The 20,675-nt window shown below is 34.8% G+C and overlaps 1 protein-coding gene across 6 annotated transcripts in view; it reads right to left on the minus strand.

Annotated features, from left to right (window-relative positions):
• Positions 1-20,675, minus strand: part of Ppp3cc (protein phosphatase 3 catalytic subunit gamma) — a 72,747-nt gene that overhangs the window by 12,640 nt on the left and 39,432 nt on the right. For 4 of the 6 annotated variants that reach the window (XM_078030898.1, XM_078030897.1, XM_078030902.1 and 1 more), the window contains exons 5-11: positions 20,302-20,447; positions 18,810-18,949; positions 10,663-10,740; positions 10,482-10,576; positions 6,406-6,531; positions 5,443-5,508; positions 783-857 (exon numbers count right to left, since the gene is read on the minus strand). In XM_078030898.1, coding sequence (XP_077887024.1) covers positions 783-857; positions 5,443-5,508; positions 6,406-6,531; positions 10,482-10,576; positions 10,663-10,740; positions 18,810-18,949; positions 20,302-20,447 — 726 coding nt within the window. The remainder of the gene's footprint in view (positions 1-782; positions 858-5,442; positions 5,509-6,405; positions 6,532-10,481; positions 10,577-10,662; positions 10,741-18,809; positions 18,950-20,301; positions 20,448-20,675) is intronic. The other 2 variants (XM_078030900.1, XM_078030899.1) reach the window with 1 other exon arrangement.

Consider the following 20,675-nt stretch of genomic DNA (forward strand, 5'->3'; position numbering starts at 1 on the left):
AATCTCCTCATTTTTGTGGGTATGTAACTTTTTAAATCTTTTTATTATACAGTATAAGAAATATACAGAAAATTACAAAAAACAAATATATAACTTAATGATTTATTAAAAAGCAAATGCCTATAAAACCACACTACTCAGATTAATAAACATAACAATGCTTGTGTCCCAGAAGCTCCCCACAGGCCCCTCCCCAAAGGAAATCATTCTTTTTACTTTCACTGGAATTGTTTTCTTGCCATCTTTATATAGTTTTACTGTGCAAACATGCATCCATACCTGCTACAGTTGCCTCTCAAGTAGCTGGGATTCCAAGTGTGTGACACTATGCCTGGCTTTTTTATATCTTTCACAAATGGACCTTTTGTTAGCTGTTTTGCAAAATCCTCTACCACTTTGTAGCTTTCTTTACATTTGTTTAATAAAATAAATACTTTTTTTGAATAAAATATTTCTTACTTTTAATGTTGCCCAATTTATTAATAGTTTCCTATATGGTTAGTCCTTTTAAGAAATTTTTTTCTTCTCCAAGGATATGAAGATATTTTACATTATCAATATTATAAGCTATTGTTTTTCCTTTTTTCTTTTTTGGTAGTGCTGAAGATTGAACCCAAGGACTCACTCTAGGCAAGCCCTCTACCACTGACCTATAACCCCAGCCCCTTTGCCTTTCATGTTTGAATGTGAAAATCCACCTGGAATTTATTTTTGTGTTTGGAATATGATAGGGATAAGGTTTAATTTTTCAAAAATGGATATAAACTAAATATTAAACATACCATTATATTCAGGACTGCGGCTGTAGCTCAGTGGCAGATTGCTTACCTTGCACTTGTGAGGCACTGGGTTTGATCCTCAGCACCACATAAAAATAAACAAATAAAATAAAGGCATGCTGTCCATCTACAACTATAAATTTTTTAAAAATACCGTTATTTTCTTATATGCTGATAATATTTTGAATATCAAATCTCCAAGTATGTCTGGAATAAATCAACTTGACTGGGAGGTATCACCCTTTTTATATATACTGCTGGTTTTAGTTTCCTAGTGTTTTGCTTACAATCATCATCTAAATTAACATCCTTGTCAAGTTTTAGTATCATAATTATACTAGCCTCATTAAATAAGTTGGACAGCATTTCTTCTTTATTCTCAGGAATAATCTGTATAAGACTGGTGTTATTCCTTAAATGTTTGGTGGAATTTGCTGGTGATGCTCTCTGTGCCTAGTATTTTCTTTGTAGGAAGACTTTAAATGAGAGATTTTGACCTGTGGTTATGTGTTCTGAGTATTGGAACTGGTTATTTTTGTCTTCTTCTGTTTTTTTTTAATATACATATATTTTTAGTTGTAAATGGACACAATCCCTTTATTTTATTTGTTTTTATGTGGTGCCAGGGATTGAACCCAATGCTTCATGCATGCTAGGCAAGTGCTCTACCATTGAGCCACAACCATGGCCCACCCATCTTCTTCTGTTTTAAACTGTTAAGGACTGAGCCCAGGGCCTTTGCATACTAGGCAAATGCTATACCACTGAGCTACATTCCCATTCTTTGTCTTCTTTTTTACCCATTCAACGTTACTAGGGACTCATTAATTGTATTAATGTTTTCAAAAGAACATACTTGGTTTTGCTGTTCCTTTGTGCTATATTTTGTTTTATATTTTGGTAATACTACTCTTAATGTTTTATTTTATTCTGTCTACTGTCTTTAGATTTAATGTGCTATCTGTCCTTTGATGATTTCTTGATGAGGGCAGATTTTTTTGCCTTTCTTATTTTCTATATTAAGGCTATAAATTTTCCTCTAAGCATAGCTTTAGCTGTACACCACAAGTTTCAACAGGTAATGCTCTTAATTTTCATTTAGTTTGAAATATTGTACTGAAATTTTCATTGTGATTTCTTATTTGACCCACAGATAAGTATATTTTAAAATCTCCTAAAATATGGGAATATTTTACTTATTTTTTGTTACAGATGATTATACTTAATTTCATATAATCAAAGAACATAGTCATTAGATTTTAAACCTTTGAAATCTGAAAAGTTGATCAGAATATGGCCAACTTTTGTAAATGTTCAAGTGTGTTTGAAAAGGAGGTATATTCTACATGTACTGGACATGATGTTTTTTTAAATGTTCATCAGGTCAAGTTCATTGATTTGTGTTGTTTTAATTTTCTATAATCTTGCTGATTTTAATTACTTATTCTATTCGTTATTGAGAGATATTTGTTAGATTCTTGCACTATTATTGTGGATAGTTCTATCAACTTGTGCTTTACATATTATGAAGCCATGTTCACTGTATATAAACTTGAAACTGTCAATCATTTTTTTTTTTCAAGATCCACTTTACAGAATATCAATCTATCTATATCAGCTTTTCTTTGGTTAGTATTTATGTTACATATTTATTCCTGTCCTTTTGCTTCCATATACATTAAAGTATAAAAAGTATATTTATGGTTTAGCTCTATCTCTTATAAATCATCATAAAATCTTTTATCCTAACCTGACAATCTATCCTTTATCCATTTACATTTAATGAATCCACAGGCACTCTACCATTGAGCTATATGCCCAATCCTTAGTATTTTTTATTTTGAAACGGGGCTGGCTTTGAACTTGTAATCCTCCTGCGACAGCCTCCTGAGTAGTTAGGATTACAGATATGTGCCACCATCATTCCATTTTTTTCTATAATTTGAAAGTTACATAATTGAAATAACTTTTCTGCAGGTTACTAGAGATTACATATATCTCTTACTTATCTAAGTATAATGTTAATGGGTACTTTTCTCTCCTTTCCAGATGGGAAGTCCTCATACATTTTAACTGTATTTGTTCTACTATTTTTGTCATGTATTTTAATTCTTCTAAATTTAACAAAATCTTACTATTATCATTTAATTAAATCTGATATACCCACATATCATCTACTACTTTACTCTTCATTCCTTCCTGAATCTTCAAACTTCCATCTGGTATTTTCCTTATGCTTGAATAATAATCTGTAGAATTTCATTAGTGTATATCTCCTGATAATTCTCTTAGTAAAAATCTTAAGGGAAAGGGAGGGGGCGTGTCTGAAAAATGCTTACTGCATCTTATTCCTAAAGGGTATTTCTACTAGGTACAAAATTCTAGGTTATCAGTTTTTATCTTTCAGTACTTGGAAAATGTTATCCTATTCTTTTCTGCTTCTACTGTTTCCACAAAGCATCTATTGTGAGTTCCACTGTTCTCTTTTGAAGGTAATCTTTTCTTGCGGGGTGCGGGGGGTGATGGCTGCTTTAAGATTTCCTCTGGACTGGGGGTATAGCTCAGTGTTAAGATCAGAACACATGCTTAGCATTCACAAGGCCCTGAGTTTGATTCCCAGCACCAAAAAAGAAAAGAAAACAAAGTGGTATTTATTTTAAGTACTTTTTCTATGATGTGTTTAGGTGTTGTTTTCTTTGTATTTATTCTGTTTACTGGACTTCTTCAATCTGTAGCTAAATGTCTGGTCATTTTGGTAAAATTTTATACATTATCTTTTCTTTTTAATTTTTTTTAGTTATACATGGACACAATATCTTTATTTTGTTTATTTATTTTTATGTGGTGCTGAGGATTGAACCCAGAGCCTCACATTTGTGAAGCAAGCGCTCTGCCACTGAGCCACAACCCTAGCCCCCATTATCTTTTCAAATATTACTTCTACCCCATTCTCTAAAATGCCAAACACATATGTGTTAGGGCTATTCACAGTATTTTCTATGTCTCTTATGCACTTTTTATGCACTTTCCTTTTTTCTCTTCATATCTCATTCTAGATTGCATCTGCTGACCTATCTTCCATTTTACATTTTCCTCAAACTTTTTTTTTTTTTTTTTTTTTGTAACAGGGATGGAACTCAGGGGCACTTGACCACTGAGCCACACCCCAGCCCTAGTTTGTTTAGAGACAGGATCTCGCTGAGTTGCTTGGGGCCTTGCTAAGTTGCTGAGGCTGGCTTTGAACTTGTGATCCTTCTGCCTCAGCCTCCTGAGCTGCTAGGATTACAAGCATGTGCCACTGTGCCTGGATCCTCAATCTAGTCTTTTACGTCCTTAAATGAAGTAAGCATAATTTTGTTTTGTTTCTTAGCATAGATACTTTATTTTTTAAAATCAAACTTTTTTTTGGTACTACTGAGAATCGAATCCAGGACCTCACATGTGCTAGGCAAGCACTAAGCAACATCTATATCCCTTTTTAATTTTTATTGTGATATGGGGTCTCACTAAATTGCCCAGATAGCCTCAAATGTGTGATCCTTCTGACTCAGTCTTCAGAATAGCTGGTATTATAGGAGAGTACCACCACACCCAGCTTGAGATATAAAATTTTATATACTAATTTATACAAATGCAATTTCCAAAAATTTCCAAAAATCTTGGTAAACAACCAAGAAAATGTTATTCTTTTTCCTTTTCTTCCTTTTTTTTTTGCAATGCTAGGGATCAAACTTTGGGCCTTGCACATACTAGGCAAGCACTCTACCAATGAGTTACACTCCAGTTATTCTTGATTTTCTTTTTTTATATATTTAGTTTCAGTTTTTTGGTGGACATAATCTTTATTTTATTTTTTTATGTGGTGCTGAGAATCGAACCCAGCACCCTGCACATGCCAGGCAAGCGCACTACTGCTTGAGCCACATCCCTAGCCCCTTTTCTAATACTGCTTTACTTTCTTTCATAGCATATGTCACCATCTGAGTTATATTTATTTCTTGTTTGTCTGTCCTACACTGGAATCTAAGATTTTTTTTTGTTATTATTATTTTTTTATTGGTTGTTCACAACATTACAAAGCTCTTGACATATCATATTTCATACATTAGATTGAAGTGGGTTATGAACTCCCAATTTTACCCCATGGAATCTAAGATTTTTGAGATCAAGGATCTAAACATGTACCTGGAACATATTAGGCATGTAATAAACACTGGTTGTTGACAGTATGTGGAAAGATTTATCTGAACAAAATTTCAAAACAGTAGAGGTCTTAAAAGCAAAAAATTGGAAAAAAATCTAATATCCAACAACATGGGATTGTTTAATACAAAAATGATTGACAATGAACAACTATGTAACCATTAGAAATTAATCTACAAAAAAGTACCATTACATAACCTAATTTTTGTGACTAAGAAAAATGAGAGAGAAGAATATATGCGAAGATAAAAGCACAGTAGACATCAAGATGTGAACAGTGGGCATCTATGCAATAGCTTTACGGTGAATGTTTTTTCAATTTATGATTTCCTGTATTTTTCAAATTTTATTTTTCTATGATGAACATTAATAATCTTAATAGGACAAAAAGTGATTCAAAATAAACTGAAATCCAACCTGAAATGTCTTAGGTTTATAATTCAAATGAGGAATAGCTTACCTTCTTCTTCCTCAATCAATTCATCTTTGGAGCATATGTTGAGGATGTTCACCAGCATCTCTGTGACTACATAAGACAAGAGTGTTACATAACTCACAAGCAACATTTTCTTAAGTATTATGGATATCTAAATAAATTCACATGTTCAATAAATATACACAATAATGTTTTAATGTAATATTAAATAGCTATAGTAGGGGCTGGGGTTGTGGCTCAGTGGTAGAGCACTTGCATAGCATGTGTGAGGCCCTGGGTTTGATTCTTAGCACCACAAATAAATAAATATAAAGGTCCATTGACAACTTAAAAAAATAGCTACAAGGTATTGGCATTAAATGTAGACCACTGGGTTTACAGAGAATTCAGGTAGACTGCTTGCTCCTGTAAGAGACTACAGGCTTTAAGGATTTTGTGGCAGAATTACTTGGTTTTATAAGAAGTCTTTTTAGAGCCTTTTGTTCAGATATGCACATGAAAAAAAAATGTCTTCCCATTTTACAAAGAGCCTAGGTCCAACAGGCTTGTTTTATGTTTACATAGCTTATTTGTGTAGCTGTACAAATAAATTCTAAGGACGATAAATCATGTCTAAGGGGCTGGGGGTTGTGGTTCGGAGGTAGAGCGCTCGCCTAGCATACGTGAGGCCCTGGGTTCAATCCTCAGCACCACATAAAAAAATAAAATATATTGTGTCGACCTATAACTAAAAAAAAACCAAATAATTAATTAATTTAAAAAATTCCCGTTTAAATCTCTTCAGTACTGAAAAAAAAATCACTGAGGAAATGGTACAGTGACTATTATTTAACAACTTGACAACACTTGGACAACTACTTATTAGCAAACATTTCTGATGTACTTTAAGAAAAACATTTGTGAACAGTCCAGGGGTCTCTTGCAAATATAATCTGTGCTCAGTTACTAGACAATGGAGGGTCTTGAGGCATGCTTCAGTTCTCTTACCTTTTTCCCCCACAAAAGGTAAAGACCATGTAAAAACATCCATAAAGTTCGGAAGCCAGTAGGGATGTGGAGAACAGTTAAACTGTCTGATATTCATGACGTTGTTTTCATATTTCAACACTGCAGCTAAAAAAGAAAAAGCAAGAAAAGTTGACACAGAAGAATATGACATGGCAACTGGTGTGCTCTGTACAGCTGTGTACTCACTACAGAGAATCAGGGATTTAGTTTCCATATGGAGATTCAAGACTAGGTATAAGGCAGATGAAAAATTTTAGGCATTTTATATAGTTCATTCTCTTAAAAATTATTCTAAGGAAAAGTTGCCTAAGAGCTCATATAATGAAAGCACAAAAGGGGGCTGGGGATGTGGCTCAAGCAGTAGCGCGCTTGCCTGGCATGCGGCCCGGGTTCGATTCTCAGCACCACATACAAACAAAGATGTTGTGTCCGCCGAAAAAACTAAAAAAAAAAAAATTCAAAATTCAAAAAAAAAAAAGCATAAAAGAAACTGAGCTCTGTACCTTCAAAGAGCTCACTGCATAGTAACTATAGAATCCTTGGTTCTAAGTGAGAAAAATTTCCCCATAATTTTTTTTTTTAATAGGCCAAAGGATTACCAGACACATGTCTCCTCTGAGGGCAAATATTGCTCATCAAATTGACACAGCCTATTTTGCTAGTCCTTAGCCAGACCCAAAGCTTTTTAATAAACTCTCTTGAGAGTTTATAAACAGCAGTTATCAATCAATTCATTGTGGGGGATACAAATGGTAAACTTGGAGTAATTTGTAATTAATGGTCAAAAGTAGATTAAACCATCTCTGTACAATAGAGTGGGTTTTAAAAATGCCCATTACTCCTATTCACAGTATACTACCAGCAAGGTATAAATTTTTAATATTAACCAGTTCATACAGTTGTATACACACTCTGATGCCAAAATGATTTTCTTTTTATTTTAAATGTTTCTGTATCTAATTCCTTAGTCTGCATCACCTGCAGTGCTATTTGCGCTATTCTTTTAATTATTTTTACTGTAGGCAGAAAATAGAATGAGGTGCAGTAGTTCTCCAGAAATGATTGCTATAGTCATTTCCTGGTGCCTATTTCTTTGTCATAGGATAGACAGCCTCGTGTCCCTAAAACTTGGGTTACTGAATGCCTAAAATGCACATCATTGACTAAAAAAAAAAAAAAAAAAAAAAACCACAAATATAGGATTTTCAGTTCCTAAAAACTAACCCTAGCTGCTGAGTACACAACCTGTTATTTTCACATACATGTATTTTATTTAGATTCAATGAATACAACATCATTTAACAAATCCCTCAATCTAAACCAGGAAAAGAAGTGGGAGGTGGATCTCAATGAGGGATGATTAGAAAGAAGAGCTTAAAAAATTGTGTTCAGGTATGTTTCAGGGGACAGGAAAAAAACAAAACAAAACAACAGCAACAACAAAAACAAACCTGGAATGAGAATCTTATAAAACAAATCCTAACTGAAGTGTCTTTTAGAAGAAAGATGAGGAAGGAAAGGGTAATGGAGTTTCCTTTTTTTTAATAAAAAAAAAAAGGCACTTGTACTGGGAGTAATTGAGTCATACCAAATTTGTTTCAGATGTCATATTTTATGCCTTTTCCCTAAAACAACACTTAGGAAACAACAAGATTACTTTGAGATAAGTTACTAATTACATCAAAGCTAACAGGAAAACCCAAATAGAATGGCCCGTGACTTAAAAGGTTTACTGAAGAATAATTCAAGAATAAAAAAAATGGGGCAGAAAATTAGTTGCTAAGTTGCATCGTGCTGCTGATTTAGGTGGCAATTTTCAGCTGACACACTGATAGGCCCACTGGGCAATCAACAGATACTCCTAATAAGGAAGCTAGAAAAAGAAGTGAAGGGAGTCTTCACTACAAATACCAGGGAAAGGCCACAGAATTCTGTGAGGATACCCAACAACACATGCAGTGCATACCATTGATAAGGGAGGAAAACGAACAAAACCAGTCATTCATATATAGGAAAAATTAGAAAAAAGCAAATAAGAAAGAATGAACTGAGGGAGAAGCAGAGCATTATAAGATAGCTCAGAGAAGAATTAGGAGAAATAAAAAGAAAACATAAGGCTAGGAGAGAATTTAAAGTCACTGAGAAGAAGTGACACTAAATCAGATTTAAATGAGACATGTCATTCCATAGTTTACTTTTTTTTTTCTTTTTCAATACTGGGGCTTGCACCCAGGGGACCTGTACATGCTAAGCAAGTGTTCTACCACTAAGCTACATCCCTAGCTCTCAAGAGTTTACTTTTAAATATTAAGTATATTGCGGATTTCTTTGAAATTTCTCTCCCCAACTGCATATACAAGGTATGACTATAAAGTAATGAGACTTAAGAAACCACCAACTACAAACACACGAGAACTTATATATCAGATGAGTGTGGTCCTTTGATGTCATCACATCAGGAACCATAACAGCAAAACATTACAGGATCACTTATACTTTATACTTAAAGCAATGCTGAATATTCATTTTCATGAGTCCATCTTATCTCCAACAACTCTATGTGACAAGTATCTTAAAGATCAACTGAAGCCCAGAGAAATTCAGTATCTAGTTAGAATGACACACTGAAAAGCGAAGCAGGACTAAACTAGGAATTCAGCGTCCTAGTTTAGTTCTCTTTTCAACACAATTTACTGCCTTGCCATATAATTAATCCAAAGATGCTCCCATTACTCAGAACGCTTTTGGAACTCTTCTTCTGGAATTGCCTCCAGAGCCAGTGCACAAACAACATGAGAGAAACAGTCTCATTACCTTATAATCATACCTTGTTCCGACCCCAAATGGTATCATCTAGCTGGATCACTCACCTTATTTATCAGTCTTGACTCCGAATGACTTTTGGCTGTCCAAAAATCAAATCCACCCTCAAAGGACGAAGATTTCCCATCATTGAGGATAATCAAAAGAATGTATCGCAGACTCTGAAGGCAATGCCAAAAGAGGAGTTCCAAAAATGTTTCTGAACAATGACTGCACTGTTGGAATACGAATCTGGCCTCCCAGGGTAACTACTTTGAAGGGACAATACTCATCTGGATATATTCATTTTGGCATGTTTGTTTTAAAAGTCCTATTATTTTATAGTCATACTTTATAAACAATAAAATAGTTTCAGAGACATGAAGCTTTTGGTAGAACCACTGTCTTGATAGAAAACTTAGGAATCATAATTTGAAATTTCAAAAAATTTCAAAAAACACAAGAAAAAGTCTTAGAAGTAGAATTTCTGGAAAAAAAGGCATGCACATATTTGATATATATTTTTATTGGAAACTGAAGTTTAGAAAAATTATGTGACTCATCCGAAGTCACACTGTTAGTTTCTGGCAGGGCTTGGACTGAAATGAAGGAGTTTCTTTGTTTTCTTATTTTTTGTATGCTATTCATTCTACCCATATCTCCAGAAAAGCAAAAATAGCTTAATAATTCACAAACATTAAAACACCAAATGGTAATTTTTTGAGGTACTGTTATGAACAAACTCACCAAAACCCACAATTTATGCTAACTTTTCTGACATACTTCTGAAGTTATTTATTCTTCTAATGCTTTGACTGAGCAGTACAAACTTATTTTAATCACTTTTGTATTAATAAAGAACCCAATAATTCTTAGAAGATGAAGATCACACAGCAGTATAAATTTTAAATTTGTTAGCTTTGTTTGAATTAAGATTGCTTTTATCTTTTTTTTTTTTTTAAGGTGGTAGGAATTGAACCTAGGGCTTCACACATGCTAAACACATCTTTTCTGCTTATTTAAAATTTTTATTTGAAAATAGGGGATAGGGTCCCTATCAGGGGTGCCAAAAATATCTTGGGTTGCAGGTATAGCTTAGTGGTACAGCATGTGCTTATTAGCAAGTATGGGGCCCTCAGTTCACAATTCCCAGCACCCTAAAATTAAAATTAAAATAACACATACTCTCATATTTATACTAGAGATCACATTTACTTATAAACTCAAACTCAAATATCACTGGACTCCTTTACCTTTATTGTTATAGACATCTAGGTAATTGGGAGCAGAGAAAATTGTAATAAGTGATGGAAAGCCGGTTGTTTGGCTCTTTCTGTACATTCGATACCTGGAAGAGAGATAATAGCTTGTTTGTCTTTAAATTAAAGATAAAAACTCTGCAGTGATATTTGATATAGTTTTAATTTAACTTACCCAGCATCTTGAGCTTCATGGGCTCTGATTATTGATAATAAATTGTTGTTCTGCAAAAATTCACAAACTGCAGGATAACTGAAAAAAAAATTAAGAAACCTAAATCCAGAATTAAAACAATTATTTTTTAATAGGAGGTAAGGGAAAATTCAAGATGATATGAGCTGATTTTGTTTCAAGATTATATATATGGGGCTGGGAATGTGGCTCAAGCGGTAGCGCGCTCGCCTGGCATGCGTGCGGCCCGGGTTCGATTCTCAGCACCACATACCAACAAAGATGTTGTGTCCGCCAATAACTAAAAAATAAATATTACAATTCTCTCTCTCTCTTTCTCTCTCTCTCTTTCTCTCTCTCCCTCTCTCACTCTCTCTTTAAAAAAAAAAAAGATTATATATATGATATACCACAGAATGTTTGTTAAAAGTTTAGCTCTCACCACCCTATTTCTCCGTTTTACTAATATGTTACAGATCAAACACAAAGATAACAGACAACCCTAGAATTGAAAGAGCTCTCCCAACTTTTTTTTTTTTTTTGTACCAGGGATTGAACCCAGGGGCATTTAACCACTGATCCACATCTCCAGCCTTTTGTTGTTGTTGTTGTTTTTTAATAACTTTATTTTATTCATTTATTTTTTGTGGGGTGCTGATGTTGAACTCAGGGCCTCACACATGCTGGGCAAGTGCTCTACCACTGAGCCACAATCCTGCCCTTCCCCAGCTGTATTTTATTTTGAGATAGAGTTTTGCTAAGTTGCTTAGGGCCTCGCTAAGTTGCTGAGGCTGGCTTTGAAAGTTTGATTCTCCTGTCTCAGCTTCCCAAGCCGCTGGGATTACAGGCATGCACCACCACACTGGACCTTCATTTTTTAATTTTTTCATCTTAACCTATAACTATAACAATATTAACACAGCTTTTTTTCTTTTTTTCTCTTTATCATGTATAATTATTATTTTTTATTGTTGCTCCAAACATTACAATGATCTTGACATATCATATATCATACACTTGATTCAAATGGGATATGAATTCTTATTTTTCCCACGTGTACAGATTGCCGGATCACATTGATTATACAGCCATGTTTATACATACTATCATACTAGTGTCTGTTGTATTCTGCTGCCCTTCCTATCCCCTTCCTATCCCCTTCCTATCCCCCTCCCCTCCCCTCCCCTCCCATCATCTCTCTCTACCCCATCTACTATAACTCATTTCTCTCTCTTTTTTTTCCCTTCCTCCTCACAACATCTTATATGTAATTTTATATAACAATGAGGGTCTCCTTGCATCTTCCGTGCAATTCCCCTTATCTCTCTCATTCCCTCCCACTTCTTGTCCCGGTTTACTGGTAATCTTCTTCTCATGCTCTTCCTCCCTGCTCTGTTTTGAGTCGCGCCCCCTCCCTTATATCAAAGACATTCAGCATTTGTTTTTTAGGGATTGGCTAACTTCACTTAGCATAATCTGCTCTAATGCCATCCATTTCCCTGCAAATGCCATGATTTTGTTATTTTTTAGTGCTGAGTAATATTCCATTGTGTATAAATGCATTTTTTTTTATATCCATTCATCTATTGAAGGGCATCTAGGTTGGTTCCACAGTCTAACTATTGTGAATTGTGCTGCTATGAACATGATGTAGCTGTATTCCTGTAGTATGCTCTTTTCAGGTCTTTTGGGAATAGTCCGAGAAGAGGAATCACAGGGTCAAATGGTGGTTCCATTCCCAGCTTTCCAAGGAATCTCCATACTGCTTTCCAAATTGGCCGGACCAATTTGCAGTCCCACCAGCAATGTACAAGCGTACCCTTTTCCCCACATCCTCTCCAGCACTTGCCAAAACTACTCTTGATTATAAAAAGTATCATAGCAGCGAGCATGTGTACTTGTGTGTATACATTTGTATGTCAGATACAGCAGATGCTACAAACAGCATACATGATTTCTTCAGCCATCAGAAAACAAAAGGATCTACTTATAGCTTCACTAATAATATTAATACCAAGACAATATTATATAGGAATATTTCAATAGTATTTGTAAATTTTACAAACACATTCTAATGAAAGATATGATATCTGTACATACTCCTAATATAGTCTGAGTACTACTATCTTTCTGAATGATGAACACCTGATAGGAAGAACTGGAGAACACAATTAACTTGGAATTATTCAGGTGTTAATTATTAAGTTTATTTTTTAAAAAAATCTTTATTTCTCATTATGCTCATTAAAATAGACTGTAGGGGACATCATCAAGATAGCAGAATAGAAAGTCCTCAGCCCCCATGCCTGCACAGAAACAGCAATTTGCAGCCATTCATAGAGAGTGATTATGTGAGTATGTTAGGATCTAGGTAGGAGGTTGTGAAATCTTGGTGGAGCCAATACTGAGGAGGAGTGCTTACAGAAGGAAAGTACTCCCTCAAACCCTGGTCTCCACCACAGATCCAGAGATAGACTGTCCCTCTATGGATGTAGCTCCAGTCCTGCTAGCAGCACTACCCTCTTAGGTCCTTGAAAGTAGTGATGACAATTTATACCCCCAGTAACAGAGACCCAATTGCAGACCTGAAGCATCCCTACAACCAAGGTATAGCTCTGCTATACTGTGGCCCAGAGGCAACCCTGCTTTTCCAGAGACCTGATGGGAGCCACCCCCGTCATACTGCTGACTGGACCCAAACACTGATCTCAATCAGCCCTCTGACCCAGTTTGACTTCCATTCTACTGAGTTTCAGAGGTGGTCCTCCAAGGACCCGACAGGAGATATGCCTGTCCTGGCTCCCAGTAGTAAGCCTGCCAAATGTGGAACTACTGCAGCCCTTTGACCCAGCTCCATCCCTGCTCAACTATGATCCCAGGTCATTCCAGCACTGACACCAATGCAAATCTACACGAATCATAAAGAATCAAGCAAACACTACACTACTAATAAGGAACTATTAAAGCTCTAATACATGACACCAGAGATATGACAGTCATGAATTACATGACAAAGAATTCAAGTTAATAATCTGAAAGAAGCTCAGTGAGCTACAAGAAAACACAGACAACTAAATGAAATCAGAAAAACCATACATGAACCAACCAAGATGTTAATAAAGAGACAAAAATAATTAACAAAGAAGCTAACAGAAATCCTGGAACAAAAGAGCAAAATGACTAATTGAAAAATAAAAACAGAGTGCTTCTATAGTAAAATCAGTTGTGCAGAAGAAAAGAATTAGTGAACTCAAAGACAGGTCATTTGAAATTATCCAGTTAGAGGAACAAAAAGAGTATAGAAAGTATAGAGACTTCTGGGGGCAGCATTCTGCATAGGCATTTTGAGAGTTAAAGGAGAATATAGAGGGGAAAGGGGGCAGAAAGCTCATTTAAAAAAAAATGTCTGTACATTTCTCAAATCTATAAAGGGAAATAGATATCACAACTCATGAAGACGAAAGGTCTCCAAATAAGTAAATCTAAAGATGTCTACACCAAGATGCATTATAATTAGTCAAAAGTTAAAAACAGGAGAATTTTGAAAGCAGCAAGAGGAAAACAGCTAGTTACAAATAAGAGAGCACTATCAGTGGATTTCTGAGAAGAAACTTTACAGGCAAGAAGAGAAGGGAATGATATGTTCAAATTAGTAATAGAAACAAACAAACAAACAAAAAACCCTGACAACCAAAGTCTTAAAGGACTTTACCCAATAAAATGCTCTTTAAGAACGAAGGAGATTTTAGGAGGGGAGGGGAGGGGAGGGGCGGGGAGGGGGGATAGTAGAGAATAGGATAGATAGCAGAATACATCAGACATTAGAATGGCAATATGTAAATTAATGGAAGTGTAACTGATGTGATACAGCAATCTGTATACGGGGTAAAAATGGGAGTTCATAACCCACTTGAATCAAACTGTGAAATATGATATATTAAGAACTATGTAATGTTTTGAACGACCAACAATAAAAAAAAAAAAAAGAATGAAGGAGAGCTGGGAACAGTGGCACATGCCTATAATTCTAGCAGCTCAGGAGACTGAATTAGGATTGCCAGCTCAAAGCCAGCCTCAGCAACTCAGCAAGGCCCAAAGAAATTCAGTGAGACCCTGCCTCTAAACTTAAAGAAATATAAAAAATGGCTGGTGATGTGGCTCAGTGGTTAAACATCTCTGGGTTAAATCCCTGATACAAAAAAAAAAAAAAAAAAAAAGGAGATAGACAAATCTATTGAAGGAGATTTTTACACCAGACCTGCCTTAAGAGAACTGCTAAAGGGAAATTACTCAAGTTAAAATAAAAAGACACTGAACAAGATGAAAACATATGAAAGTATAAATCTCACCACTAAAGGTAAATACAAAGAAAAAACAAAATATTGTTATATTGTAGTGAAGACAGGAATGGCCTCTTTCTGTAAGACAAAATAGGCTTTAAAGAGCTGGGTTGTGGCTCAGCATTAGAGTGCTTGCCTAGCATGGGTGAGGCCCTGGGTTCAATCCTCAGCACCACATATAAATAAATAAATTAATTAAAGATATTGTCTCCAACTACAACTAAAGAAATAAATATTTAAAAAACAGGCATTAAGTTGGAAATTGTTATGAGAGAAAATCCATACATAATCTGATTACAAAAAGGGCAAAGAACCTGAAGAGATGTTTGAATAAAGACATACAGATATAGCCAATAGGGATATTAAAAAATGCACAAAACCACTCATCATAAAGGAAATAAAAATCAAAACCACAATAACATATCATAGCACACTTGTCAGATGACTATACAAAAAAGACCAAAAAGTACTGGTAAGGATGCTGGAGAAAAGAGAATCCTTGGTTACTGCTGATAAGAAAGTAAAATAGTACAATTATTAAGGGAAACAGTATGGGAATTCCTTGAAAAATTAAAAAGAGAACTATCACATGATCCAGTAGTCCTATTTCTGGGTATATACCCCCCCCAAAAAAGAAAGAAATTGGCACCTTGAAGATGTATCAGCACTTCCATGCTCAGTGTAGTATTATTCATAATAGCCAAGATATGGAAACAACCTAAGTGTGTGTGTGTGTGTGTGTGTGTGTGTGTGTGTGTGTGTAATTTAGTCTTAAAAGAAGAGACTTCTGCCATTCATAATGACTTGGATAAATCTGAAGGACACTGTTAGATGAAATAAATCAGACACAAAAGAATAAATACTGTGTATGACCTCACTTATATATGTAGAATCTAAACTAGTTGAATCTATAGAAGCAGAGGTTTTCAGGGGGTTACAGAGTTGAGTGAAAAGAGATGTTAGTCAGAGTATACAGTAGGACTTGGAGTGTAGCTCAGTAATAGCATGTTTAGTACACACAAAGCCCTGTGCTCAGTTCCCAGCACCCAAATAAAGACAAAGAATACAAAGTTTGTTATAAAAGATAAGTTCTAGAAATCCAATATACAGCATACATACACTACAGTTAACAATATTGTACTGGTTGCTTGAAATTTGCTAAGAGGGTAGATCTTAAGTGCTCACCATATACACACAAAAAATGTTAACTATGTGAGGTGGAAGAATATGTTAATTAGGTTGAATATAATGATCATTTCACAATGTATATGAATATCTATTGTACACTTTAAATAAATACAATTTTTACTTTAAAATAATGCTAAATTTAGCACTGATAATGCTAAAAATGAATACATAAAAGACTGCATACTCACATGATGTGGAATTTAAAAATATAAAAGGATATACAGTGAAATACCTCCTTTCTACCCTGATAGATACCAATGTTCTTGATTTCTTAAATATTCTTTCAGAGGTAATCTATTCAATTTCAGACAATTACATATGCATACTCCTCCCTTCCTTGCTTTTTAAAAAATGTTGGCAGATGGGCCGAACATGGTGGCAGGAGGATCACAGGTTCAAGGCCAGCCTCAACATCTTATCAAGGCTCTAAGCAATTTAAGGGAAACTCTGTCTCAAAATAAAAAAAAAAAAATTAAAAGGGCTAGGATGTGACTCTCTGGTAAAGTGCCCCTGGGGTTCAATCCCTAGTACAAAAAACAAAAAACAAAAAACAGAAATGTTGGAAGGTGGTATATAGTACTGTACTTTATCTCTTTATATTAGTGATTATTTTACATCAGTACACAAAGAGTTTATTTCTTTCTCTTTTTTCTTTTTTAAAACTGGCCTTATATTATTGTCTTGTTCGGATTTACCATAATTTACGAATCTAGTCTTCTATTGAACATTCAGGTTATTTTCAACCTTTCAGCACAAATAAAACAAGGAATAAACTTGCATATACATCTCATACACATGCAAATAGAACTGAGTCTCATTATTTGAAATAGCTATAATTTTGCTTTGAAATCTGAATTAGTGAATAATGAACCATTAGAAAAATACTAGAGACCTCCAGTCATAGCATTTTCATTAATCAATTAATACATAACCTTGTGTTGGATGAGTTTCTATGCAGACACTTTATTTAAACACACTGTTAATTCATTAACTTTGAACTCCACTATAACACATGTCTGAACAAAGTTTATCTATCTCATACATTTTCTCTGAAAGGCACAACACAGCCTTTTCCTGGGCACATTAGACAACATTCAGCACTATGCTTGGGGGTCATTTTAAACAGCAAAATCACTAACAAGAAACATAAAAAGACAAAAAATATTATCCTTAATAGACTGCCAAAAAGTACTTGTTTATAATAGGAGAGCTGAATCCAGAAAGCAGAACATTACCTTAAGAGTTAACTTTAGCAGAGAACATGTTTATGAGGCCACTCAAATTTTTTGTCCCTCTGAATAGTGCATACCTATGAATGACTATGAAAGTTCTATGAGCACTGATTTTAGAATTACAAATAAAGCTTAGTGAGTAGAATTCACAAACATGGAATCTGCAAACAGTGAGGATTGACTACCTATCTACAAGATTAAATTTTAGAATCAAAGGCATTTATAATTGAAAGATATTGTCAAGTTGATCACCACAGAAATAGTACCAATTTACATTTTGTCAACAATAAGCAAGTATTATGCTCTTCAAGCAAAGTAAAAAGAAGACAAATTTAAATAATTTTATCACATAAGTTACAGATAAGGTTGGCAGGGAGGAATACAAAAAGGTTGTCTAGAAGAATGACAAAACTAATAGCAAAATTGAGTCTTCTTGTGTGTGTATTGACCAAATACATATATTGTTCATCACAATAAAATACTCAGATTAAAATAATTTCTATTTCAAACTTCCTTGTATCTTCTGAGTTTTTAAAATCTTTTTCTTTCTTTAGTACTGGAGATGGAACTCAGGGGCACTGTACCAATGAGCTATAGCCCCAGTCCTTTTTAATTCTTATTTTGAGACAGGGTCTCACTAAGTTGCTGAGGTTGGCCTTGAACTTGGGATCCCCTGCCTCAGCTTCCTGAGTTGCTGGGATTAAGGTATGTGCACCATTCTCAGCTGTATCTCCTGTTTTTCAAGTGACAAACTAGAATGAAAGGTCCCATGTGAGACTTAGGACAACAGCCAACTTCCAGGAAATGTCCTGGGCTTAGATCACAATGTACTGTTCTTTTTATATCTTTGTCTGTACTAGAGGTTCCAAAAGCTGGAAAGCTCTTAAAAGCATAACAGGATTCCCTTGTCCCAGATCTACTGAATCAGAATCTAGGGGAAAGAGCCAAGATATCTTTATTTTTATAAAAGTGTATAGGTGTTTAGGAACAAACAATATATATCACTTTGGGTCAGATGGCAATACCAAAGCACTGAAAGATGTCCAACCATGTCAGGTATATTACACTTCTTAGGGCAAAATAATTAAGAAAACATTAAACAGACAAGAATTTTCTGCCTTCTATTAAGAAATTAAATAGAAGTCCCTAAACTTAATATGTTTGAGATTTAATTTTTTTTAAATATTTATTTTTTAGTTGTAGTTGGACACAATATCTTTGTTTTATTTATTTATTTTTACGTGGTGCTGAGGATTGAACCCAGGGCCTCACACATGCAAGGTGAGCGCTCTACTGCTGAGCCACAACCCCAGCCTGAGATTTAAATTTTTAAAAACAATTTGATAAAATGTATTTATTTCATAATTTTCTTCTTTGAAGATTAGCTTACCTGAAAAAATAAGAGCACCCTCGGACAGTGTTGTGGGTATAGTGCTCCAATGTCTTTTCATTGCCATAATCCTCTGAAGGATCAGACCAAAGCAGGTCACACACTGGCCCAAAGGCAGGAGGTTCAATAAACCTGTCTAACTGGAAGACACACAAAAGCCAAAAGAAAAAAAGTCAGGAAAGCAAAAGAGCTCTTGGAAGAAGATGGGTCAAAAAACAAAAAACAAAAAAACCCTTTCCATTTATAGGAATCTATTAGGAGAGAAGGCAGTAAGCCCCTAAAGGATTTTCCTTCAAAAAAAAATGAGCCTTTAAAAAATTTCAGATTCACAATTTTTAATATTTTTCTGTAATAAATATTTATAGATATCCCTGCCATCTACCCACACTATAGAAAAGGACTCCTTAAATCCTACATTGAAGGCAGTGATCACTCAGTTATGTGAGATCAATCAGTCTCAAGACATTACTTTGAAAAGACTGGGTATGGTTAATTCCAGTTGCCTGCAGATCAGAAGTTTTGGCATGGTTGTGTTCAGTTCATTCCAATGGAGTTTCCTTTATTTTGAAAGAGCACTAGTTTTCTTATGATAGGGCTTTTATTCTTCCTATTCTATGCAGTGAAGGGATTTCAATATCAGTTATTAACTTAGGTTTTGAAGTCTCTGTTGCTTTAGCTAAAAGCTTAAAAACCAAAAGAACAGAAGCAATAGAATGGCTGGGTGACAAGAAAAGCCTTCTGCTGAGTTAAGGGGAGCTTTTTATTAATACAATTGATTCTGAATGGTCAAATCCAAGATTAACTATGTAAAAGAGACAGCCAAGCAGCAGAAAAGCCAGGGCCCAGAGACACACAGTTACGAGGTGACTGAATTCAGAGAACACAGTTTACAAACAGAAAAATCTTTAGTTTCAGTACCTATGTAAGAGAACTAAGAGAATACAAAAGTAGAGAAGATAAAGATTGTCATATAGAACAATGAAGCAAACAAACATTGGTCCTCTGCTTTCAGTCATGAAGACAGAGAATCTTAGAAATAATCACCATGTAAATCAAGTGCAGCAATTAAACTATATCATCTACAATGTCAAAATCAGTGAATTCAGAGTCCTAAGACCGTCCATTCCAACATCCTCATTTCACCAAGAAAATGTGCCAAGAGGTTGAGTGGGTCAGGTTACATAATTAATGGTAGGACTGGGATTCTTTACAACCTTGGTTTCTTTCCTTCTATACTGTGGTAATTCAGTTTCAGAGCTATACTCTAAAAATATTATGCTTCTAATCGGTAAAAGCAGATTTAATAAAAAAATGAGATAAAATCTCTGGTAAATATATATCAAAATGTTAAATGTAGTTATCTTGCAATGATAAGACCATGGGTATTTTCTTAATTTTGATTGTATTTTAAAGATTTTAGCTAAAGATTTATTGGCTGACTGCAATAAATAAACAAAATTTTAAAAAATAATAATAATAAAAGATTACTTACTTTCCTAATGTCATCTAAACACGTAATTTCAGGTGACATTCCTCCATGTACACAGAGAAACTGCTGGTTTAAGAGGGCTGCAAGAGGAAGACAGTCAAATGTGTCCATACACGCATCATACACCTCTTCTGAATATTTGATTCGACCTACCAAAAAAAGGGGAAAAATCCAAAGGATAAGTCAGAGGAGTATGGAGCTATTTTAAAGCCATTTATTTGAAATAATTTGAAACTATAATCATCTTTGTAAAGATATTTTTGAAGAGTCATAAAGGGTTCACTCCCCTGTGACCCTGGATTAACTTTTGAGCTTTGTTGCCTTGGAAAACTGGTAAGGTGGGTCGAGATTGTGGCTCAGGGGTAGAGTGCTTGCCT

Source organism: Ictidomys tridecemlineatus, chromosome 14 (assembly GCF_052094955.1).
Source record: "Ictidomys tridecemlineatus isolate mIctTri1 chromosome 14, mIctTri1.hap1, whole genome shotgun sequence".
Lineage (NCBI taxonomy): Eukaryota > Metazoa > Chordata > Mammalia > Rodentia > Sciuridae > Ictidomys > Ictidomys tridecemlineatus.